This window comes from Tauraco erythrolophus, chromosome 7 (assembly GCF_009769465.1).
Source record: "Tauraco erythrolophus isolate bTauEry1 chromosome 7, bTauEry1.pri, whole genome shotgun sequence".
NCBI classification, from domain to species: domain Eukaryota; kingdom Metazoa; phylum Chordata; class Aves; order Musophagiformes; family Musophagidae; genus Tauraco; species Tauraco erythrolophus.
In genome coordinates, this window is record NC_141471.1 from 18120889 (window position 1) to 18146707 (window position 25819).

Consider the following 25819-nt stretch of genomic DNA (forward strand, 5'->3'; position numbering starts at 1 on the left):
TTGTTGTAATTTTAGCTAGTAGACAGTTTACTAGGCAACAGACAGCTAGTGGACATAAATAATGATTTTGTCCTGAAGGCTGTTCAATGGTTTCTCCTGTGGTAAATATTTTTGATTTTTTTTTCGCATGTTTTATTTTTTACTTTTTGGTAGAAGTTCAACTGGATATCTAGTGTTAAGTTTTGTCAGAAGTTCAGACATTTAATACCTCTAGTATCTTGCAGTTTCTACATCAGAGTTGCTAATGATTTTGGTAATAAGCACTTGCAACTTTTCATCTAGATTTCTATAAAGAAGTCCTGTTCCTTTGATCAACTCCTCCTTTCAGCCCTTTTTGTTAAAAATAATGATAAGAGAACAATTCAAAGATCAGTTTCCAAAGTATCAATTAAATAGTCTTGTTGACAGTTTAGTCTCATAAAAGCTGTAGAAGTTGGGTTGATATCAGAAGTCTCTACAGGTATGGCGTACCAACAAACTTTTGAAATGAAAAGTAAAGCAGATAAGCTTATTAAACCAGAGGTGTGAAGTGTTGGTCTATGACTGTTACTTGAAACTTGTGAATAAATCAGTGCTTTGGAATGTGAAAAAACTTTGGTTTAGGTTAAAATCCAGACGGAGGCATTTTTTTGGATCAGTGGTAATTGATTTAAAGTTTCTGCTGGGAAACCTCCAAAGAGTAGCAGAAATGTAGCCAAAATGTACTGGACATAAAAGAAGTAAATCAATCCTTCTAAGACAAATAGTTTGTAATTTCATTGTTACCGAGGGGACAATGTACTAGCCTGGTGACAAAACTGGTGCAACAGTTTGGAGAGAAGTTTTAGAACCCAAATCTATGCTCATACCTGGGTTTTTCTTGTCTTACAAAGCTTGTACAGTATTTATTTAACCAAAGTGATACATTTTTTGTCTATGATACTAAGGCCAATCAAAGGTCTCATAAGCTGCTCAGTAATAGTCTGATAAATCCAAGACATCCAAGGATAATGTAATTTTAAACTGTTTTTCTACAGTGTTCTTTTTCCCTTGGACCAGAATTTCTGTGGCAGAACATGTGAGGGAGTGTTTAAAACTTTTTTTTTTTTTTGTTACTGTCTTGGGTCTGTTTTCCTTTTAAGAACAGAAACTACCCAAAGAGAACTACCCAAACAAGCCTCTGCAGTGCAAAAACATTGCAAGAGTTAAGAAGGATGAGATGTGATAATTATAAAAGCTTTCTGAAGCGTGGAAACTGATAGAATAAGATTTAATAAAAATCTTAAAAATAAGATTCAGCAATAAAATTTCAGCAGTTTTGTTACTGCTTAAATTAACTTTCCTTTTTTTTTTTTTAAATCTTGGTTGTATCTGTTCTCCAGCTAATCCTTGTGAAGTTCATTTGTAGTGGTAAGTAATAGGTGTAATATTACACATATCCTCACCATCTTTCCTCTTTTGTATGAAATGGAGGCATACGCGCACAGTCTTTACACTTCTTTTTCTGTTCATTACTTTTCTTTCTTCTGTGCCACCTTAATCACTTTAAAAAAAAAAGGCACAACCTTTTTTCAGTTGTCTCTATTAACTGTTTTTTCCCTTTTTAAAGCATGAAAAGGAGAGCAACATAGTATGCTACCTGCGCACTATTCCTTTAGGCTTACAGATAGCATTGTTTGTATAGCAAACAATGGTTCTCTTAACCACGGGTTGTTCCGTCTCTGTGTACCTTTGTAGAATCTAGTGCTCACTTTGCAGGTGTGGTGATGTCAGTGGAAGTTCACTTCAAACATAAGTTACATTAAGTTGAGAGCTGCAGCATGTAAGTGCTTAACATAGAGGTGCTATCCAGGTAATGCAGTCACTGCAGAGTAACCAATAAGGTGCTGAAGAAATAAGATTGAAAAACATGGAAAGCATAAGGCTGTGCAAATCAAGGATGAGTGATTTACAATGGGCAATTGTTATAACTTGATTATCCTCTAGTGCAATAGCAAAACCTAAATGTACAGATTCACTTTGGCGTAGCATCTTCAGTTTGGTGACAAAGTCCACTCCTGTGCTGCTTTGCTTCATGCTTTCTTGCTCTGGCTGAACCACTCTAAGGTACCTAGGGTGTAAATATCTTTCCTATTCCTGTAGTGACAGTCTTGAAAACATTAAATTGTCTAAAATTAGAGCTGTCTTGTTTTCAAAAAACACTGGTTCCTCAGTGGGCCATTTAGAGTTGCACGTGCACACATTATGGTCATGTGTTTTGCAGCTCCATTTTTCTTACTAAGACCCAGTTTTTCCCTCATTGTGTCCTCCCGTGTATGTCTGCAGGCTTTTTCTATTTCTCATCTACTAATTAAGAATTGGGTTAATTCCTTGTTTCTTAGGAAAATTAAGACAGTAAGTGTATAAAGATGAAATATTTGCATGCCATGTTAATGTGGCCATATAAATTCTTAGGGAAAACATTACTCTCATCTAGTTTGCATGTATTTGGAAAGTTACACAATTTCATTACATGCAAACTAGATGAGATATTTAATCTTTTATACTCCATCAGAGCTGGAGTTTGAGAATGTTATGAGAGTTACCAAGTGTAGCTGACCCCAGGATGTAAGGACTCTGTCTCCATTGCAAAAGCCTGGTCTGGTGCACTGAGAGATGGATGCGGCTGCTGCTGTTCCCATTTGCAGGTCCAACCAGTAGCGAGGCTGAGCACCTATGCCACTAGCCCAGCAGAGCAGAAAGGCTGCCACAGGCAGAGCAGTGCCTTTACCCATGTAAGCACCAACGGCACTCATATAAACAAAAACGCAGACAGACAGGCTGGTCCCATTTCTCTTTTCCAGCTAATCAGGGCAGAAGTTCACTGCTGAAAACACACACACTTTTGCTCTCTAGATTTCTAAGCAGAACCACATTTACAGATTCCTCAAATACTAGCACAGGCTCTAAGTCCAACTAAGTAGCCATGCCTGGACCCAGGGCCCTTTACCCAGCCACTGCTTAAGACCTTGAGTCCTTCCAGATATGGATCTTCTCTTACTTGCTGGCTACTCCAGCTTAAAGATTGCTAGCAAAGTACAACTCTTTAGGGAAATATAAACATACCCTGCTCTCCTGTTGCTGCACTTGGATCTCACACACATAGACATACACCCACCCATATTGTTAATGCAAAGGAATAAAATAGTAATCCATATTGATTTCTGAATTCCACTCTCTACTTTCACTTACTGTACTAGATGCATCAGTATTGCCCCTCTTGATGCATCTGCTGATCAGCAAGGACACATTTTTGCTTCAAAACTGTTTGTTTCAGAGAATGTTATACCAGGTAGGCACTTCGTGCTCGCTTCTTCAATTTTGGGTTGTTTTTCCTCTGATTCCTGTCCTGCTGCCTTTTTCCTTCACCCTGTTTCATAGACTTCTCACATGAAATCATTACTCCCCAGAGGAGGAGATTTTGAATCTTGGAGCCAGACTCTTTTCTGCCCTTGTGGCTCAGGTGCAGTGTGACTCTCCATGAAGAACTTATCAATGAGTTGTGGGGATGGTGGGGAGTAAACAGTCTTATTTTTTCCTATGGAAAGTAAATCTGTATTGTCTCCCTCTCTCTTTCTAACTTGTTGACTTTTGCTAGAAGTCACAACCTGCACAAGGTAAATGCCAGTAATGTCAATTATTCACAAATATGACTGCCTCAATTATTTTGACATTTAAGAGTTAAAAAAAACCCCAAACTGGCAACTATAAATACTAGGGATTATGTATGGATAGCTTCAGTACTTCTTTACGTTTAATATGGCTATCATCTTCATAAAATATTTTCAATTTTAATGTGCTTTACAGATTGGGTTTCATGGAAAGGAGCAGTTTTTGTTGAGATTTAGTGATTAAATGATCCAGTAATGACCCTACGGACATACATAGCTTTAATCAGGATCAAACCATAAATCAGGATGCAATTTTGAATTTCCAAGTTTCAAACATGCTAGGAGAAAAGTAACCCATGATTGTAATCAGGTTAATTGGCATCTGAAATACTAAGCTGGTCGTATTGAAGTTCGGTATGTTGTTAGAGGCTAACTACAAAACATACTATAGAAAGTGCCAAGCAACAAAATATTTGTAGTTGTGTGCCTTTGCTCTTTCATCTTGAAGCATCCACTTTCTACTAATTTTTAACTAATAGTCTGACCAAGTTTTATTATTGTCTTCTCCCAAAGGGGAAGCAATATTTTCCTCTTGTTGCATGTCAGGTAAGCACTGAGTAAGACTTCTATGACTTGATCACATCTTCTGTCCTGCTTCTGCAGGTCCTTTAACTTATTAGAACTAGATTATTTTCTACTGCTAAATGAATTTTTAATGTGTGAGACCTTTGATTCCCCTTGTGCTATGCGCCTTTATTCTCCCTTTATTATTCCTATTAACATTTTCATAACTGTTCTGTCATGGCTTCTCTGTGGGAGTATCGTGCTGATTTTTATTTATTTCAGCTTTTCCACTGTTTTTTCCAAACCTTTAAGAATGTAGGTAAAAGTGACCTGTCCTACACTGAGGCCAGTCATCTGAAGAGGGATACAGTTAGAGAGTATTTCGATGTATTTCAGTTGAATTTGGGGAGCTCAACTGAGTTAAGCTAGATCAATATTTTTAATTTCTTGTTCTATGAAGTGTAAATAGAAATTTTTGCATTATATAAAAGCAAATGTGTTGGGGTTTTTTAATGTTATAACTCCTCTGTGGCATAAAAATGTTAAAAAAAAAATCCATGGTTAATGATACTTCTTCCTGATATTATTTTAATTTCTGCTAGTTTCATATTCAACTGCAGTGTAAATCAGGCTAGGTCTTGCTGGCCAATGCTTTGGTTGCATCCTACTTGGAAAAAACAAGGACTGGGGCTGGGGGCCGTTCTTGGTTGGAAACTCTCAGGAAATCTCTTGGTGTCCCAGTAGTTGATATTTTTGTATCACTGGTCTGTATTTTTGTAGATCCTTATTTCTTGAAGAATAAAATTGCTAAACTTATCTCTGTGTTCTTTTTTATAATAGTGGGAGTGCCAGTACAGCTCCCTTATCTTTGTTACTGTTGTCTCCTTTGTCATTAAGCAATTTCTGCTGGTTTCTACCAGCTTTCCAAAGTTTAAAGATATAACATGGCTGTATTTTGTGCACTTGTACAAATACATTTGTGTTCCTTCTTCCAATACAAAAAGAAATGAATATGTTTGCTTTGATTTGGAGCTTCCTGTGAAGTGGGTTTGGATGACTTAGTGCAAAAGCCTGAAGTGCAGTGGTCTGAAAAGGCACAGGGAAATGGCAGTAAATCTCTCCTAAATTACTGCATTTTTTTCCCCCAGTATTTTGTCATACTTTTTTATACTCCTCTTTATCCTACAACACACATTCCAAGTCAGTGTTGGTATTTCTCCACCTCTGCAGTAAAAGCTGAGAATTAGTTATATCCATTAACACTATTGTAATTCTCTGGTTTTACTGATTTGGGACATTTTACTCCTAACACATCTCTCTGTCCTTTTAAGTAAAATTCAGATGCTGTCTTCATTTTTTAAAAAATTAAAATTCTTACTATAAATCTTGTTTGTTGGTATTAATTAATTTATTAGAATCTCTTTGTTTTGATTTCCATTTAGTTTAAACTGCACTTGGCACCTGGCCATACTGTCAGGCCTCAGCATCTTCTGTTCTTACGTTCTGTGACTTCTGAGGTGCTCACTGCCAGTCTTCCACTGCTGGTTTTTATTGATCTTAGTTTTTTCCCCGCATACGTACATATTTTCTCCACATTTTTATATTTTTCTGAATTATCACCTCCTTTTACCATTATTCCCAGAAATAAAAATAAAACTGACTTTCACCTCATACCATGTGTAGTAGGGAAGAACAGAAGATCATCCTTTACAAACCACCATGAAGTGCTTTTTAGTTTTGCTATTTTTTAAAATTTCACAACGTTATATTTTCATATTAACTTTAGGTCTGGAGTTTCACCAGAAGTGTGTCTGTCCCTCATTGTCCAAGTTCCACTTGATTCGTTGTGATCTGTTTGGAAAGTTGTGCTATCTGTCAATCACCTTTTTTAGAAACAAGGGAAGACCTGTGTGCAAACCACGTCATCTGAGGTGTTCTTTGCTCTCGTGACCATGGCTTCATTAAAGAGCATTTCAGCAAATGCTTAATTTCACACTTGCGACTTGTCCTAATACTCTTAAGCATGTACTTAATTTTAATGATTAATTGTTTGTTTTGCTTTGGTTTTTAACCTGGAGTGTAAGCAGGCAAGAGGGAGAAGGGAACAGTCATGTGGTTAGCTCGCTTGCCTGTTGGCAGAGGCTGGCAGAGATTTTGCCTGTTGCATTTAAGCACCCTCATGTGCTGCTGCTTTTTATTTGTGTTTCTTGCTTACAGTTGGTGTATGGAGGGTCTACTACTGTCAGCTTTTACATTTGAAATTCTTTAGCATTATTTATTTGCACGACTTCAGTCCCTACAGTTCTTAGTATAAACCTGACAATGAATTTCTAGATTTCATATTTGAGAAATGGCATAAATGAATGCAATTGGTTTCTAGGATCTACTTTTGGTATAGGTAACCTTTTTAAAATTAATTACTTTGAAAGTTTCAGAAGTATTTAATCTGTCATTTTATTAGCGTTTTGGGTTGTGATCCAGTGTTTGTGGCACTTGATCTTGTTTTAGCAAAGGTTGTGTTTACAGAAGAATTCTGCTCTGACGATGGAGGACTTAAAAGAGATTTTTTTCATTGTTTCCATACTCCAAGGTAGCTTCTTTTTAAAAGTGACAGATTTTTCTTTTGGTGTGTGATAGAGGAAGAGAAGAGTAAAACTAGAAAATAATAATTAAATTGGAATTGTTTTGCATGTGTTTGCCTAAAAGATGTTTTTTTTTTTCCTATCAATAAATTTTCATATATATGTACATGCAGCTTTCAGTGTCAGTATTTTTCTTAAAATGTAATTTATAGGGGAATAATGTAATGTTATGAATTAAAATGAGAGGGTTTTTTTAACATCTGAATTTTATTAATTACTTAACCTGTGGTGTATTGTAACATGTTGCACAGGATGCAGAAAAACCTGAACATATTTCTCATATCGCATAAATTATACTGACCCCACTAGATGGTGCTAATTGATAAATGTATGTTGCTCTGTGTGTGTGTATATATATATATTTAATTTTAACTCAAAGGGTAGATGTCCCTGTCTGTGATTAAAGTTTGCGTTTTGAATGGCTTAATCCCATATCACTGGGCTGTACAGAAGTAGTCTCTTCAATATTATTAGGAACTCGGGGAACCTGAATTGATCTGAATCTTGGACTAACTTGCATTGAGTAGAGACTGTAAGGATGGTATTTACTATACAAAACAGAAATAAACCAAACTCTTCACAATTTAAATTTAGCAGGCTTTGCCTGAATAGTGAAAATGGAAAAGCACAAGTCTATGCCAAGATTTTTCAGTCCATATGCAGCAAATCTGAGTTTTTAATCTATTTTCTTTAATTAATGTTTAATGGACTTTTCTGTAAAATCTTAGCTATGCAGAGGATGGAATTTGGAGGAAAAAGAAATTGTCTGACAACAAGAAGAGCAGTTTAGCTTTCGTTCATATTAAAAATCTGTTTACTTAGTGAGAAGAGTTAAGAAAGTTCTTTCCTTTCAATTTATGTTGTTAACAAAACAGTGGAAATCACTTAATTTTGGAAAAATGTATGGAAATTAGATTCTGTATAATAACACAAAAGCAAAGGCCTCAATTAAAATTTGTGATGAGTGTTTAAAACCAGTAATATCAGGAGAAATTAAGATTACAAAGCAAATTGTTTACAAGTAAAACATACTTGTGGGCAAATGAGAACGTTTTAATGACTATATAAGTTTGTGTTTTCTGAAGGAACAGACAAGGCATTTATTGAGAGAAGTATTAAATCTAGGCACATGTTTGTTTTGTTTATAAAATCTAAATGAGATCTTGAATTTAGCCTTCAGGGAAGTCTGTTTGCAGTGAATTTGAGAGTACCTGCTCAGTAATTACTGTGCAGTGCTTCTTTCCATGCTTAGCACGTTTCCAAAGACAACTCTCGTCTCAGTTCTGTCTCATTTTAAAGCTGCTTCTTCAGCTGAATTTATTTGACAAAGCAGGACTTTGGAATTGGTCATTTAGAACATGTCCTGATAGCGTCTTTATTTGGAAAAGTGTTCTTTTAATTTAATTTATTTTTTAAGTGCTATCTCCATATTCTTAGCAAGCTACCTCTTCAGTCCTCTAATTCGGACTCTGGGAATAATTTAACGTGAATGGGTGTTAGTATTGGCACAGAAAGTATTGTAAATTCATGTTTGAATTCATTTTTTGGCTCGCTCTTTGCTAATCAACATACCAGCATAAAGCAATGGGAAATAACGGAATATTGGTGGGTTTTTTTAATTACTGAATTAGATAATCGAATGTAATCGCAAGTCATGAAATGTTCAGGATTACAGTTTTCCTAGATGTCTCTCAGCAATAAGATGACAGTTGCTGCTGGTATATTTTGTGCTTAGGACTTCGGATAATGATAGCTTCCAAAACCCAGTCAGTCAGCTATTGACACGTGATCTTTGTTCTTTACATTCGAGCTGCATCCAGTCTCTTTCTTTGCTTTTTCAGTTATGTTTAGTAGTGTAATTATTTTTGCCTCTTGTAAATAGATTTTTTTTTTTTTTCCTTTGGAAGGTTCAAATCTGATACTCAAGCAGGAATGATAATGTTTTTATGTAGTACAGAAAGCTGAGTTTTCTGAGAAAAAATCCTCCTCTCAAATTCATAAAGATCTTTGACTTTAAAGCATCAAACCCCAAATGGAGAAACACATTTGCTATATAAAACAGTAACATTATACTTGTGCTGTTTAAGAAAGGTTTGTCATAAAGCTAAAGAAACTTCTATGTTTCTTAAAATCTGACCAATATCAAGACTTGAAGTTTTTAATTTCTGATGGTTTAGATCAATTCGTTGGATTACTTGTTACTACTATTGCTACTAATAATAAGTGAGATACACATTTTGCAAGATTTTGTTGCATTACTTACAGAGTCAGGTGATACCTAAAAAGGAAGTATCAACAGAGTATTTAAGTGGGGAAAAAAATGGAAGATTTCCTTAAAGAAAGAAAGAAAAAATATTGTTGGAATGTGAGATTGAAATGGTGTAGAAGTGCACATTTTTTTCTGATTAATCTATATTAATTAGTCTTGAATTAAATAAGTTTTGTATTTAGAACCATTGTAAAAACATCAACCGTTTGATCATTGCAGCAAGGATTATTTCCATCTGTATTTAATTACGACTGTGCAACTTTACTGCATACTCTTTCTCAAAATTGAAGGGCTTCCGTGAGAGTTGCAATTCCTTTTTTGCTTGCATCAAGTATTCTTTAAGCATCAAGGATTATTTAAGTAGAAGTATATTTCAAATGTAACTTAGACACCTGGTTTATAGGACAGTTATACCAGGAAAATATTGCAATTGGTTATAAGTATCTCACTATCAGTAGTTAGAATACCAAAAAAATTTAAGCTTACAATATTTTTTTTTTTCTGATTAGAAGTTATTTTAATAGTATTAGTTTGAAAATTAAGTATGTTTTGTGTCCATGATTAATCCTTGTCTTTTAGTGATGCGGAAACTGATGTTTAGTTCCTTTGGTAATATGCTCTGAAATCTTCGGATAAAAAATGGTGTCATAATTCTGAGTCTTGTTATCATTTTAAATTGCAGTCTTTTTATAAAGACTCCGACAGTTTTGTTGTATGCATAATCACTTTGCTATGTCTGCAGTACTGCACAGAAGAATTTCCTGATAGTTGGGTCAGGATCTTTAATGAAAGATTTGGTCCATTGTGTTGTGAATGATGTATCCTTATCATTATCTCAATGAAAGGAAGATAGACAAATAAAGACACTTATGTGAGCCCACCTCAAATTCCGTGTTTAATTTTAAGAAGTGTGTTTATTAAAGTAATAATACTGAGAATGGGTGAGCAAAGATTGCCAGAGTAGAGGCAGAAGGGTGAAGAGCCATAAATTTGAAAGAGCAGTTTGTGACCTGGAATCCTGTGTTCAGTATAGCTCTTCTGAAATTTTTCCCTCAAACTTCTACCAAATTTAAGATTTTTTTATATAGATCGGTGTATGCTTTTGGAGAAAAGATTTGCTGTACTTTTATTTTAGCAAATTCAGACTGGTACAATTCAGACTGGTACTTGATGGGTTTACTGCTCAAATTTTGTTTTACTTGAAAATGTATTTATGAAGGGTAGTGCATTAAAATTATAGAGATCTTTCAGTATCCATGGACTCCAGTTTGAAGATCGCTTGTTTCAAAGAAGTTTGATATTCTGGTCTTCTGTTCAAGGACTGCATGTCCTTAGCTCACACAAGACAGTGTCTTTATTCAAATTTGCAGTTGTTCTGATGCTCCTTCCTTTGGAAATGGGGTTAAAAGTACAGAAAAACAGTTCTGAAAATACTGTATACAGTAGCCATGTAGACTGTTTGGCTCTAAAGGAGCAGGGAAATTTATTTTGGAGAAAGTGCAACTTGTTTGGCTTTGGTCTGAACTTCCTCTGTCTACCTAGGGACCCTCTTCCTATAAGCAAAGTCATCAAAACCTTTTCTTATTACTGACAAAAAAAAGTCCATGTGAATGAAGTCTGTGAAATCTCAGATAATAGCAGCTTTATTTTATTGTATAAGGAACAATGAATTCAAAGTGAAAAGTGTTTTTTACAGAAAAATAAACATTTTAAGAAACTCTGCAAGGAATAACTGGGTTTGTAGCCAGTATTTAATCTGTTTTGCTTAACATTGCAAAAATAAAATAGCTAATACATTAGTCTTATTACTATATGCTTTCATATTCATTCAGACCAGAATTTTCTTATCCTTTCTCTTTTTTTGTGATATGGGCTAAAAAAAGTAAACCTTAGAAGCATTAAAATGTGATTTAAAGAAAAAAGCTTTTAAAAATGAAGGAAGAAAAAGGGCAGCATCTCACAAGCTAAGCTCTAAAGGGGTTAAAATCACAAATAAGCATGTTAGAGTACTCTGTGAATGGGAATGAATAAGGAAATGTTCATTTCATGTATTTGCTATTTTAATCTTTAACCTTCTAGTAGTTGTAAGATCCTACTTGAGTAGTAATTATCAACTGTATGAAAACTAGGTTGTTTGCTGTGGATTATCAATAGTTAAGGAAAAAATGTATTTGTCATAGGCAGATTGCATGTAAAGCCACTAATTAAATAGACTGTAGGAATTGTGGAAGAGAGCAGTTAGAATGATGAAAGCGCTGCACAACATGATCCGTGGGGGAAGATTGAAAGAGTTTGGGTTTAGCTTAAAAATGACTGGAGAAGCACCAAAGTTTTCACGTTGAAGAGGCCATCACAAAGACAAAGTGAATACTTTTTCTCCAGGATCAGATGAGAAGTCAGGAAATCAATTTATAGGAACACGTCTTATGTCCAGTGCAAGGCTGCTGCTGCTGTGGCTGTAGGATCTCAAACAGGGCTGGGAGCCAGGTTAGAAGGCTCTCCCTTGCAGGCGCTGGATCACATTGTTGGTCTGTAGAGCAATGGTTTGATTCTGCATGTTGCAGGGATGCCTGGCTCTGCTCACACCCCTGAGGAGCTGCTTACAAAGGACTGTTGGCAGAATATGAGTATAATTTCATGAGCAAGCCTTGCCTGGAGCATTTCCTATCATCAGAAATCTATAGAATTTACCTCTTTTTACTTGGCTAGAGGCAGAGGGGTTGGATGGGGTGTTGCCATTGCATATATGGCCTCTGTCATTTTCTCAGATTGTTCTGTTCAGTTTCAATATGTGCATACAGAGAGGCTGTGTTAGTCAAATTTCCACATTAAACAAAAGCTTCAGGATACATCGTTCCTTTCTTCCTGATGAAAGTGTCTGGTCTTCATCAGCTGCCCTAACAAGTTCCACCGCACCAAATGAATTTAAGTATGTGGCACACTATTTTCAAGGTACTTACCTGGTCTTGCTTTTAACCACACGTTAAGCAAGGAAATGCTACTTTTCCATTTTACAAATAGGGAACAGATGGACTGTCATTCAGGAAGGTGATAGTGAAGCTGAAAATTGGTCACTTACCACGTTACAGTAGACTCATAGTCTAGAACCTTTGCTTTAAAGTACGTCTGGAAGAAGTGTTACTGCTGAACTTCTGTGCTGATAATCCCGCACTTAACTGCACTCACACCTTTGCTTTCTTATCTGTTCTTGTCTCTTCTCAAAGTGGATAATAAAATCTACTTCACCAGTCCTCCCTGTCAGGTGTGGTTTTTCTCTATTTAGATCTTATTGACAAGCGAACAACTATTTGCTTACAATGTGCTTTCCAGATTAGGAAAATTGATTCTCTGGTGTTATAGCTGTTGCTCTAAAATGTTCCCAATGAATTTAATTTTTGAAATTTAACTTTAATGGCTGTCTTTGCTTTTGAGCTAAGAAGAAGGCATGATACATGAGCGTAATAGAGACATTTCCTAGTGCTTCAATGATGCTAGCATGAAGACAAGAAATTCTGAAATTAGAAATGGGCACACCCCACTGTTGATGAAGGACGTGTTTGTTAAAAGTGTTAATAGCTAGGTACTTAATAGATAATGAAGTACTTCTTCCAATAAAAAAGACGTGGGATGAGGAGGTGCAATTTAAGTATGCAGAGACAGAGTGTATATGGCACAAAGAATCAAGAGCTGGATCACCAGGCTCATCAGGTGCTCACTTAATATCTGTCTTGGTTTTTGCAATACAGAGAGTGGAAGAGATGCTTTTTCATTTTACAATAAAAATCAAGGCATGGGTCCTTAAAGGCCTGAGACTTTGATTAGATCTCTTCAAGACAACTCTTTAAGACAAAATCAAATCTGGCAATGCCCTCATGACCTTGTCAGCCGAGTCTCAGAACTGCTTCATCTTGTGAGAGTGCCTCAAGTGAATCCTTGAGTGCATGTGTTCTTCCTGCTTCTTCGTGAAATATTGCATTTTCTCTGTTGTGATCATCTTCCTCACATGCCCCCTCCTCCTCAAGGTTGATCAAGAGTGAAGAACAAACAAACGAGGTAACGAGGCACAGTGTTAAGTGATTTGGGAGGAAACTCTGAAACCACAAATTAAAAAAAAAAAATCCATGGAGCATAGGATTTTACTGTACAATTTACTGCAATGTGCACAGGCATTTTTTTCTGTCTTGCAATTTCTGGCTAGACAATAAAAACTAGTTATTTGGCTGGAATGGCTAATAACTCACATGACCTGAATTTTTAGCAAAGCTCTTTTTTATCCTTAACAAAATCAATACATTATTTGATTTTGCCAGTTGAGAAAAGCTGCCTTCTTTCACCACAAGGCTGCCTTCATTCAGTTCTAGCATGCTGTGCTTCTTTTATTGGCTTTAACAATCTGATTCATAATAATTGCATGATTTGCCATCATTGTTAACTGGGCACTTCTGCCATAACTACTCCATCACACATATAAGCGTTCCATAACCAAGTTCTTGCTGAACCAAAGTCCAAGCAGCAAGTGCTTGTTGAGAATGTAAGTTGAAGCTGTGGCCTCTCCAGGCAATGCTACTGATTTGCAATGATAGCACCTGATCTAAAATAATGCTTCTCCAATAACTTTGTAAATCTGTAGAAAACATTATTGTATACTTTGTACAAAACGTAACCTGACAAGAAAAATGCCCTTAAATATGTTCTAATGTAACTTTATTACCACATTTTGTAACTTAGAAAATTGCTGTAATTGTGCATACGGTTCTGAAAATTAGTTTCTAAAATTGCAATGCAATTAGAAATTTCTGGATTTCTGTTTTGAATATCGGTCATTCTGAATGTTGTGTAAGGGACACTCTTTAAGTGTCATCCAGCACAATCCTGGACTCTTAGCAAACTTATTGTTAAGGGCTGAATGGATGCTAGTGCAGTTTTAAATTGAACATAAGGAAGAAATTTTTTCTGGTGAGGGTGATGAGGCACTGGAACAGGTTGCTCAGAGAAGTTGTGGCTGCCCCATCCCTGGAAGTGTTCAATGTCAGGCTGGATGAGGCTTTGAGCAATCTGGTCTAGAGGAAGCTGTCCCTGCCCATGGCAGGGGACTTGGACTAGATGATCTTTAAGGTGCCTTCCGACCCAAACCATGCTATGATTCTATGCTTGGAGCCTGGTTTACATTCTTTTAACACAACTGTAAAGATTTTGATAATCTCAGCACTTTGGTCTCGATATGCGTGTATATTTCTTGGCTCTTTTCAAATAATGCACTTGAAAGTATGCATATGACCTGGAAAAGAGACTATCAGTGGTTTCTTTTGTTTCATGTCTTCTGCTGTAGCAGAAACATCATTCAAAATGAACTTACTGGAAATCACATCTGTTTTTTTGCCACTTAGGATCTTGATTACAGGCTTCTTTCCTGTGATACCTGAAATGTTCCCTGCAGGATTGATATGAATGAGTTTAGTCTTCAATGGATATAATGTTTTAAGCTGACAGAATTTAACAAAATCCCATCAAGTTCACTCGTGAGCCTCATTTCATTTCTATGAATGAGCTGCCTACTTAAAGGAGTGCTAAATGAACTGGTTACCAAGTTTTATTAGGGCTAGAGGCACCTTGTTTTTCAAACTGTATTGATGTCTCCAGTTATAATCCTCCTGCTCTCCTCTAAAAAAACCCCACCCTTTAGCAGCAGATGAGATAAGGCTCAAGCTAAGGAGTCTGCATTTTTGGGTTTCCATCAAAGAATTTACATACCTTCTTGGTTATTCCCTTGTTCTAGCTGTTTGCGGGGGATGGAAACGAGTGATACAAAAGCAATCACTCACTACCAGCCAACTGATCCAGCCCCCAAGCAATAGCTGCTTTGGAAAAACATGACATTATATGTTATGGAATATCTTTTTGGTCAGTTGGGGTCAGCTGCCCCAGCTGTGTCCCCTCCAGACTCTTGGCCACTCCCAGCCTACTAACTAGAAGTGCAGAGGGAGAACAGAGAAGGCCCTGATGCAGCACAAGCACTACTCAGCAATAGCTAAAACATTGGTGTGTTATCAATACTGTTTTGGTTGCAGATCACAGAATCATAGAATGGTTTGGGTTGAAAGGGATCTTAAAGATCATCTAGTTACAACCCCCTGCCATGGGCAGGGATACCTTCCACTAGACCAGATTGCTCAAAGCCTCATCCAACCTGGCCTTGAACACTTCCAGGGATGAGGCAGCCACAGCTTCTCTGAGCTGTGTTGCCACCCTCAGAGTGAAGAATTTCTTCCTTACCTCTAATATAAATCTACCCTCTTCCAGTTTAAAGCCATTACCCCCTGTCCTATCGCTACATGCCCTTGTAAAAAGTCCCTCTCCAGCTTTCTGAACTTCCTCCTAGCCAAGCCCAGTACAACAGTTTATACCAAACAGTCTGCAGGCTTTCTGATTTTTTAAAAAGTAATTTCATGTTATAGTGATAAGCTTATGGTTCTTTTATTATAGCGCAAGTTTTTAGTCTTGTTGTTAATCTTGTCTAACGTTGCTGTGCTGAATGACTTCTGACTACTGACTCTTAACTGTTTAGGCAGAAATGTTTCCATGCCATTAGCCTGCTTTTGAATTCTTATGAACTTAATGCTTCTGCTCTTTGGAACAAGGACTTGAAAGAGAGAATTGCTCATCTGTTGTGATGAAACTTTTTGCTGTGGAAAACTGGGACAGAAGCGAGGTATCTGAATATCTGGTTTTATGTCTTCAGAGGCTTGCTTTGATACTTGTAACATTCTCTCAAAAGCCTTTCTGCACTGTGCAATCACTTAATTTATACTTGAGGCAATTTAATATTTCTATGGGGAATGAAATTCTCTTTGCAAACTTTAAGTAGTTAGCTATGATTTATGCATTTTTATTTTGTTTGCCTTTTCTAAAATACATAATGCTGAATTCTTAGCAATACTCTATGCCTCTAACTGCGATTCAAGTCAATTGGCATGAATAGAATGTGATTTAAAGGCTGTACCTGTTCTGAGAAAGTCAGTTTTCAAGATGTTGCATTGGGTATTTGAAATGAGTTGACATTTGATTTGCTGCTCAGTTTTCCTACACCTCATGTGTTCATCGTGCCATGTTACTGCAGAGTTGTTCGTATATTTAAGTTCATTAGTGTGCCAAAGCTGCAATTCTAAATACTATAAGGAGATCTGGGAACAATTGAATAGTTTTGCACTTCATCCATTTCTGTGCTATGTAAATAGGCTTACAGACACCTGCTAAATGACAAAAATAAAGCAAAAAATTGGCTAATTATTCTGTTTCCTTTCACCTGATACAGTAGGGTCCAGGGAGGAGAAAAAGCAAGAATTAAACAATCTTTTAATTAAAGTTGTACATCAAGCAAAATATGCGTAGTCTTTCAGTTTAGATGATGGTATGCAATTATAGCTTGTGAGTGTTTTTATGGTTATTTTCATTTGTTTCATTGTAGCCCATCATTTCTTTTGTCCTTCTAAGTACTTTGTTCTACCTTGGCTCAAAGTCGTTGGTCGTTTTAGATGGCGAACTCACTGTTTAAATCCCAGAGTTGAGGTAGTACCATTAGTGACAAAATGAAAGCCCCAGTTCTCATCTTGAAAGCTCACTGTGTGAATGTTCGGACTATTCATAAATGTGTCCTTTGCAGTCATGAGTGCCTTGGAATGATTTCTCTTGCTCCAGATATGACAGACAGAGAACACAAATTGCAGATGAAGCCAAAACTAGCACTTAACTGCCTCCTCAGTTTCTCTTTTGCTTTCTTTTTCCGTTCTCTTCATCTTTGGTGGCTTCTTAATGTAAACATGACCCTCTTTGTAGTAACATCTCCCTTGTTTGTGTTACCACCAGACTTTTTTGCAAACGGTACCTGAACCTGAAACTTTGGTGAAAGGTTAACTGCTTCTCCATGTAAGAGAGTCTTACAATATGCATCCATGCAAGTGACTAAGCCAATAAATACAGAAGCTATATGACTTTGTCAGTGCTTTCATTTCAGACACTCTTGTTGATATATTATGAACAATATAATGAAGAGAGAGCAGTTAGAGAAGATGTTCTGCCTACTGTTATGGACTTTCTACAACAATATACTCAATGCTTGTCTTCTAGACATGTCCTGGTGCTTGTTGTGTTTATATTGGCATTCTAGTTCATATCAAGAGTGCATTTTTAAAAAGCAATTTCCCATCTTCTCAACTTGTACTACTTTGGTTTGCATCAGTAAACATCAGGAGTCCAGTACATGAGATGGGTTCCGTTCTACTGAAACTAAACAAGGAGATTAGCTGCTAATGGATATTCAGGAGACGAGATTGGATTAGGCTAGTCCAGAGTAAAACCCCAGAAATGTATATGATGTGGTGATTAGATACTCAGTGCCAGTTGTTCCATTGCATTAAATAAAGATGGTGTTGCATGTTTTCATGCATTGGCGAAATTAGCCAAATTTTGTAGATGCCTTATCTTCATACTGACAGATACCTCATCCAGTAAAATCATACCCCAAGCAAGGGAATGTTTATATAACTAATAAGAGGATATAAGCCTCTGATGTTTCTCAAAAAGTGACGCGCTCTGATCCAGAATTTCTATCTGCCTTAGAACGAAGATCATACAAACTTCTCACAAAATCCTCTTCAATGTGTACTGTCAGGATGGTGTCATTGCCATACAAAAAGCTCTTATACAGAGCTGTTGACATGTTCGAGTATTTGGTGACACCCCTGCATGGTTGGCAGAATATTTTCACAAATGTGCGTGACATTTCTTGTGTTGCATGAACTAGTATCGCTCACTGATATTGATACAGTGTTTTTTGGGTTGTAAGTGTTTGCATATAATCATATATGCTTTTTCTTTACCTATGCCAATTGTTTTGTTAAAAAGACTTAAGTTTGTCTTGTGTTAGCTTTTTGCAAGCTTACTTCTCCCTCCTAATTTCTCGGTTATTAATAAAAGCTTTGTTTCAATTTGGGTGCTTTCTGCATTTTGCTGCCTTTTTTTCTCTCTACCACCAATGCTTTTTGCATATGCTTTTCAAACAAATCCCATAGAATCATAGAATGGTTAGAGTTGGAATCGACCTCAAAGATCATCTAGTTCCAACCCCCCTGCCATGGGCAGGGAAACCCTCCACTACACCAGGTTGCCCAAAGCATCCTCCAACCTGGCCTTGAACACTTCCAGGGATGGGGCATCTACAGCTTCTCTGGGCAACCTGTTCCAGTGCCTCACCACCCTCTGAGTGAAAAATTTCTTCCTTATATCCAATCTAAATCTCTCCTCTTTCCGTTTAAATCCATTGCCCCTTGTCCTGTCGCTACACACCCTTGTAAAAAGTCCCTCTCCAGCTTTCCTGTAGGCCCCCTTTAAGTACTGGAAGGCTGCTATAAGATCACCCCGGAGCCTTCTCTTCTCCAGGCTGAACAGCCCCAACACTCTCAGCCTGTCTTCATAGCCCTCAGATCATCTTCGTGGCCCTCCTCTGGACCCGCTCCAGCAGCTCAATGTCCTTCTTGTGTTGGGGACTCCAGAGCTGAACACAGTATTCCAGGTGGGGTCTCAGGAGAGCAGAGTAGAGGGACAGAATCACCTCCCCTGACCTGCTGGCCACGCTCCTTTTGATGCAGCCCAGGATACAATTTGCTTTCTGGGCTGCAAGCGCACATTGCCAGGTCATGTTGAGCTTCTCATCCACCAGCACTCCCAAGTCCTTTTCCTCAGGGCTGCTCTCAATCCATTCTCTGCCCAGCCTGTACTTGTTCTTGGGATTGCCACAACCCACATGGAGGACCTTGCATGTGTGGGCTCTAAATCTTGCACTGGACCACTACAGCATAATACATCTTCACACTCTAATTGCTAGTTTACTTTCTTTGCTAATTCCTCCTAAAATTTAGATTGATCAATCCATGTAGCAATTAAAAGAATCTGGAGGAAAGAAGGTAAATATTCTTTTAACCTGTTCTGTACATAAAATGTAGGTTTAGTGCTTTCTCAAACAATTGGGAGGTGTGTAGTCATTAAATATGTACCTACAGAGTAAAGTATTCATATGAATATAAATCTGTCTATATAAACATAATGTCTATTTACATGACACTAGAAAAAAGAAAGTGGAAACCAGGAAGCTGAAAAAATGCTTTAGAGATGGAAAAGGGGAGGGGAAGAGAGAACAGAAAGATAAAGCTGATGTCATGATATGGAGAAGCAGGGGTAGGAATGGAGAAGGTTATAAAAACTGAGACAGAAGTCTTAATTCTCTGTTTACATCTCAAAATTATTTCCCATAAGTAGGCTTATGTCTCTGTTTTGGAAATTTATTTTGCTTACTTTGCTTCAATGTGCAGAACATTTGGAAGTCTATTAGTTCTAGTAGTTTTCTGCATCTTTAGTATAGCTCATTGACATTGATCAGACACTATATTTTCAAAGCACTTACAGGGAACTCTACTTTCAATTTGCTGGAACTTTCAGTATCTCCTTTAAAAACATTCTGTTCCTATGCATGAAGCCATAGGTACATCACACTGTTAAAGACTATATTTCTTCAAGTTCAGAAAAAGGAGATGACATGTCTTACGTACTGCATTTCTTGGGTGGCATCATCTTATGATGCAAATAGTCTATTTTGGAGCTCCGTTTTAAATTTTCCAAGAGCTTTATAGGTGGAGAACTTTCTAAAAGATTGATAAATCTTGGATTGTAATACTGATACAAGCTACCCTTTCTGAACGAAGGCATATAGTTTGTAGGTGTGTAGTATTGTTCTGTAGAGCCTTTCAGAAAAGTCCTGCTTACACAACTGTACCAGAGCCCACTAAATGCTAATAAAAATATTCTTGTATTAAGGGGATTCCTTCCGAAAAGGAGCTGGGGTATTGGAAACTGATGATATTAATCAGTGTACATGCATATCCCCCTCCCTTGTGTTGTTTTCTATATATGATATCAGAACTTTACCTGGAAATTAAGACATGTAAGAGGATAAACTAAGCATATTTTGTGGGATTCTTTGCTTAAGATATTTGTTTTTTTCTGATTCAGAAAGCTCCTGTGGGTTTTGAAATAGTCCAAGCTGGGGACACTGCAGAAAATGTATTTCTGCTATTCTTTGTTAGGGAAAGCTTAATTGAGTCTCTCTGTGAAAATCCAGAAACAATTTCCTTTGCCTACAAATGTGCCCAAAATTGTATAAATTTTCAAATTATTATTTTTCCCTCTCGGGACATATCTTCACAGTAGATTGTCAGTTTTTGCAGAACCTTGTAAGTCTGCCCAAAGTACCCAACAGTGAAAAGAACAGGTAGTCATAAAAAAAAAAAAAATCAGAAAACAAAACCCTAGCAACTTAGTCATCTGTTCAGCAGAACAGCTTTACATGTTTTATTTACAATACATAACTCTTGCTTTAACAGACTTACTCTCATCTGTGAAGAGATTTTCAGGGTTCAAGCTTTACATTTATATATCAGGAGAACTTAAAACAGATGCATTATATTTTCTGCTTTTTAAGCATGGCACAGTTCTATATTCTCCATACGTTTCTACTTGAGAGAAGGCAATAGTATTAAAGTTACTGAACATCTGGTGTAGCCACAGAATATAAGATAAACTTGACTTTTGTGTTGAATTGAATTTTTTAGAATGAAGCTCAGATAAACAGTTACAAATATGAAATGTTTTATCTTGGATAGGTAGACACTTGCTCTCCTATTATTTTGAATCCATCTCTTACAGTTTAATTTCATTGAGTGAGATCTGTAAAGGAGCAAAGTACTTGCACTGCCTTATCCTGTTTTGCTTTTCATTTCTGTGTTTGCCTAGCTCATCCTGTATTTATTTTCATCAATGTGGTCACTTAATCTAGATATTTAAATTTCAAATTCTACTTGTGTAAGAATTGAATTTTGGAAATATAATGCTAGTTGTGCATGCATTAGCATGATGTACAAATTTCAGATTTGGGAAAATAATTAGCTGAAAGACAGCATGTGGAGAAGTTGCCAAAACATTTGGCTGTGTGCACGGTAGTTTTTGTGAAGATGGTAGTCATAAATGAAGTCATTCATCACCCTGAAGTCTGGGAAACTCAGAGACCACCAGGTGAGTTTGCGAGTGTGCTCTGTCATCCTTGAAAGGCAACAGAGCTGACCTACTCCCCAGTGACTAGGGAAAGGCAAGCGCTGTACCCATCTTCAAAAAAGGCCAAAAATAACATGTGGGCCAGTCAGCCTTATTGTGATCTGTGGGAAAATCATGCACCAAGACATCCTGGAACACATTTCTGGACACATGGAGATAAGAAGTTGCCTGAAAATGCGTTTTTGCCTCACGGAAATTTTTGCCTTGTCAGTTGAATTGCACCAAATCTCCTGTTTTTCTGCATTTGGGAAGCTATTCTATATGTACTGCATACATTATGAATATGATAGTTATCCAGATGTTAGAGGTAGGCAGTAACCATAGGAGAGCGGTAGGCAGATATGGTCATGTAAAGATCTGATTTAAAAAAAAAAAAACAAGGAAACAACGATTCAGCTAACAAACAAGGCAAAATACGATCTATTAAATAAAATTGCATCTTTTTTGAAAAAAAACACCTGTATTGCATTTTGAATGGACGTGTGCTGAGGTTGCAGTGTCTGTTACCAGACACGTAATGTTTATTCCTAGAGTTACTCATTGTGCCAGTACAGTAAAATAAAAAATCTTCCAACCTGATGTAGCAAAAGCTAATATCCAGAACTGTTTAGTAATAGTTACATTTTCCTGCTTACTTGGTTAGCTTGTTGTTTGCTCCAGACTTGGTTAGGCAGCCACTCTCTATAACTCATCCATAATCAAATAAAATCTTAATGATTTTTCTTAAATGCTTAATTGGATTCCAGTATCCACTGTTAGGAAAATAACAATTTGTTTTCAACAAATTTTGGTTTTGGTTATAATTTATTAAAGTTACACAGTACCTCCTCTTAAAACCCTATTTTTTGTCGCATGAATTTACAATTTTGTAACGTTTTTTCACAAATGGGTTATGCAAGAATATATCAGCTTTTTTAAATATTTTTTTTTAATTTTTTCTTCTTTAATTTCACTGGTAAAGACATCTGTAGGTTGTCCAGGGTTAAAACGGCTTCAGCAGAAGCAGCACTTCTATTTTCTTTGAGAAAGTAGAAGGTAGCATAGGCAACTGCTTTTAACCTCAGAGCTGACGGAAGCGCAGCCTGGATAAAATCAAGATGTTGGCAGAAGCAATCAAAAAAATGATAGATTTGAGACTTTTTGATTTATTATGCCTTTTAGTTATTTGAGTTCACAGTCTAAGTAAATCACAAATTTTTGCTAAACTCAGGGAGCTGCGGCTCCTTGTTTTGTTTAGTTTCTGTGCTTCGTGAGCTCAAAATATGAAGTTTTCCAGTCACTTATACTTTTGGTGACGTCAAGTATGGATTAGTCTTACTTTGCTGAGTAAACAATGCCTACATAAACTATGTAAAATTCAGACTCATGTTCTGGAGATAATAGTGCTTTGCATGTAGTTTCCAGATGAGGTACAAATACTTGCTGTTCAGAACAAATAATTTTGCAACTTAGCAATTGAGCAACATGGTGTCTTCATGCTTCACCTAGACGTTTCAGAACTTTGGTATTTTTTAACCAATGACGTACAAAAATAATCTTACTAAGATTACAGATATGATGAAGGAATCGACCAAGACTTGATCTTGCTATGTCATGTTGCGTTAACTGAGTATCATATGGCCTTTACTTCAAAGAACCTCTGGTCTGTATGAGTAAAAACAGACCTATACTTAGAAAGTGTATCTTAGAAGATAGGAAAAATGGCAAGTGCAAGTGTCCTTGACATAGCATTATCTTCTTGTTATGGGTGTGGTTGTTAGGAGTTCACTTGAAAATCAAAAGAAAAGGCTGGGGACAAGGCTGAGGGGGTCCTGCGCAGTCAGAGGAGGGAGTGCTGCTGAGGGTGAAAGTAAGTGCAGAAAAGCACATGCGGAAGAGGAGGGAAGGCTGGAGGAAACAATCTGTGTGTAACAGATACGATCCAGTCAACTCCGAACACTTTCAGTGTGCCAAGACCAATGGTATGGTTGCTCTTTGCAGCTGTCCTTGCTGCCTGGTGTCTGTCCCATTCTTCGCCAGCAGTGCACCGGGGAGGGTATCATTGGGGTTCCCATATCCCAAGGATGAGAGGGGCTCCCCAGCCAAGTCCCTGTGGCCTCTGCTAGACCTCGTGTTCCCCTCCTTGCTAAGCACAGAAGTCCCTGATTTAGCTCCTTCTGCAGCTCCTCCAACCATCTGGAGTCCATGCCTCCATCAGAGCAGCAGGACTAAAGTAGAAATCTAAGAATGGGATGTGTTTGCATCAGTTCAGACTACTGTTTTCTTCTTTTCTCAGTTTTAATTAATATTTGTACATCTGTGTATCTTCAGGAAAATAATGTAAATAAAATCAAATGTTTAATATATGATTTTATACCATTCTGGAATAACTTTAAAAAAATTGTTAGAAGCTTTAAAATATTTTGACTCATTTAAGCTTTCACAGTGGAAAAATCTAAATTTTGAAATGCATGACTTGTGGAGGAGGGAAGAGGCTGGATATTTAAATGATGGTATATCCTTTCCCCTTTTGAAAGAACCAAAGCACACTGCATTTTTAATGTTGATAACTCCCCATTAAGAATTTTAAATGCTCTTAAATGTCTTTAACTTGCTGAAGGACTGCCTTTTTCTTTGAGATATGTTAGAATTCATATTAGCACTACTTTGCCCTTGTTTCTGAATTATTTTAATGACGGCAGCCGCTCCACCAAGCTGTCTGTCAAGATGTGGGTGGCAGGCTATTATTTCACTTCATAAATCATAATTTACAGGGTTTTTTATATCCATCTTGGGGATAAACACTTTATGCTTTGTGTTTTCAGCAGCAATATAAAATGTAATTGATACTTAAAGCAATATGTTGGAAGTATGGACATAGAAAGCCAGGAGAGAAAAATCACAAATGTTTAGTTTTTCTGTGGGTTGGTCTACATACTGAGCGTTTTTTCCATCTGATTTCATATTCTTAGCACTTCAGCAGAGGATGATGATGAATTACATTTACATGATTGCTGCACATAGGTTACTGTAAGGAAGTTTCTTTAGTTACAGACACTCAACAGATCAGTTAGCTCAACGGGATCTTTTTGTACCATTTCTCATGCTGCTAAACAAACTTATGATTTTGTGCCGTTGTCTTCCAGATTCATGAAAAACTGCATTATTATGAAAAACAGAACCCGATGCCCATCCTCCATGGTGCAGCAGCCTTGGCAGATGATGTAAGTGTCCCCTGCTGAGATCACGGGTACCAAGTCTCCCAAAAAACTGTCTGCAGGCAGAACTCCTCATAGTACAAACATATGAATGTAATCCTCTGAGCTGAAATCATAAGAAGCTGCAAATGTTTCCAAAGGTGCTGTCATCACCGGGCTTGTTGCTGATATTATTTTGATTTTCATTCACTTGCCTGTTATAAAAACATTGCATCTAGATAGCTTCTTGTTCTGCTTTAGTAACTACGTAATAGAAATTACAGGTTGGAACTCTACTCGGAGAGGAAAAGCTGTCAACTATTAGTGTTTTGAGAAAGTCACAGACAAGAGGAATGCTTTGGAAAAATAAAGACAAATGAGATAGCCCCACTGCTGACAGAACATGAAAAATGACAGACAATACTACAGAAATGAAGCATATGAAATGCCTAGGAAGGATGGTTGTTAAAAAAAAAACCAACAAACCAACCACCACCAAAAGCTATTTAAGAAAAAGTACAGTAGTGATTTATTGATATTGGAGCTTTCCAAATTACCTTCATAAGCAAAAAATAAATTGTAAAAGTGGTCGGCATTGATGGAGTAGTTAATTTCCTGTTACTATAATTTTTATTTTAAAGCAAAAAATCCAACCTGCCATTTCTTGCTATTTGGTTAATTCTAGGATTCAGATGAATTGTGCACACACCTGTATAAACTATGACTGAACCTGAGGTAGGCCAGGATAGAGAAATGTTTAATAAACTGCGGTTTAGGTGAAATCCAGAAATCTTTGTTGCAATCGATGATCTCAGGTTGTTTTTTGGAAAAGGCAGTATGTATTAGGATCCGTTTCAAATGCATGTTTGAAACTTTGCATAGTTTACAGATGTTTTAAAACCTTAACTATCTTTTAGTATAATTAATAGCTTTTGATTTTTAAATTTTACAAATGGTTAGATGTTATGAAATGAGAATGGTAACGTTTTAATGAAAAACTAAATTAAATGTATTTGAAGTCTATTGGAAAAAGGATATGATGTAATTTAATCATGTTTCAGTAGGAGGAGAGCAGTATCCTGTAACATACCAAATATAATAATACATTAGCTTTGACATCAGGCATATATTAGTAATATTTTTTTACCCTTCAAGTAGCTTTGAATAATGTTAATAGTAATTTTGAAAATTAGAAAGCTGGTTCAAATTCTCTTCATTAAGTTCTTGGTGACATATTAATAATCCTTGTTAACATTTGTGTTATGGATCTCTGGGCTAAAATTCTTAATAAAAGTAATTTCTTATTTTTGGATGCAAAACTTAGTTCTTGATATTTTCAGAAATGCTGAGTAATCTCATTCTTTGTTCAGCCCCATTTAA

General features: G+C 36.7%; 1 protein-coding gene across 1 annotated transcript in view; it reads left to right on the forward strand.

The window, feature by feature from the left end:
• MPP7 (MAGUK p55 scaffold protein 7) overlaps positions 1 to 25819 on the forward strand; it is a 115562-nt gene that overhangs the window by 20963 nt on the left and 68780 nt on the right. Inside the window, exon 3 of the mRNA XM_086614583.1 lies at positions 24389 to 24466. Within this exon, the coding sequence (XP_086470709.1) occupies positions 24389 to 24466 (78 nt within the window). The remainder of the gene's footprint in view (positions 1 to 24388; positions 24467 to 25819) is intronic.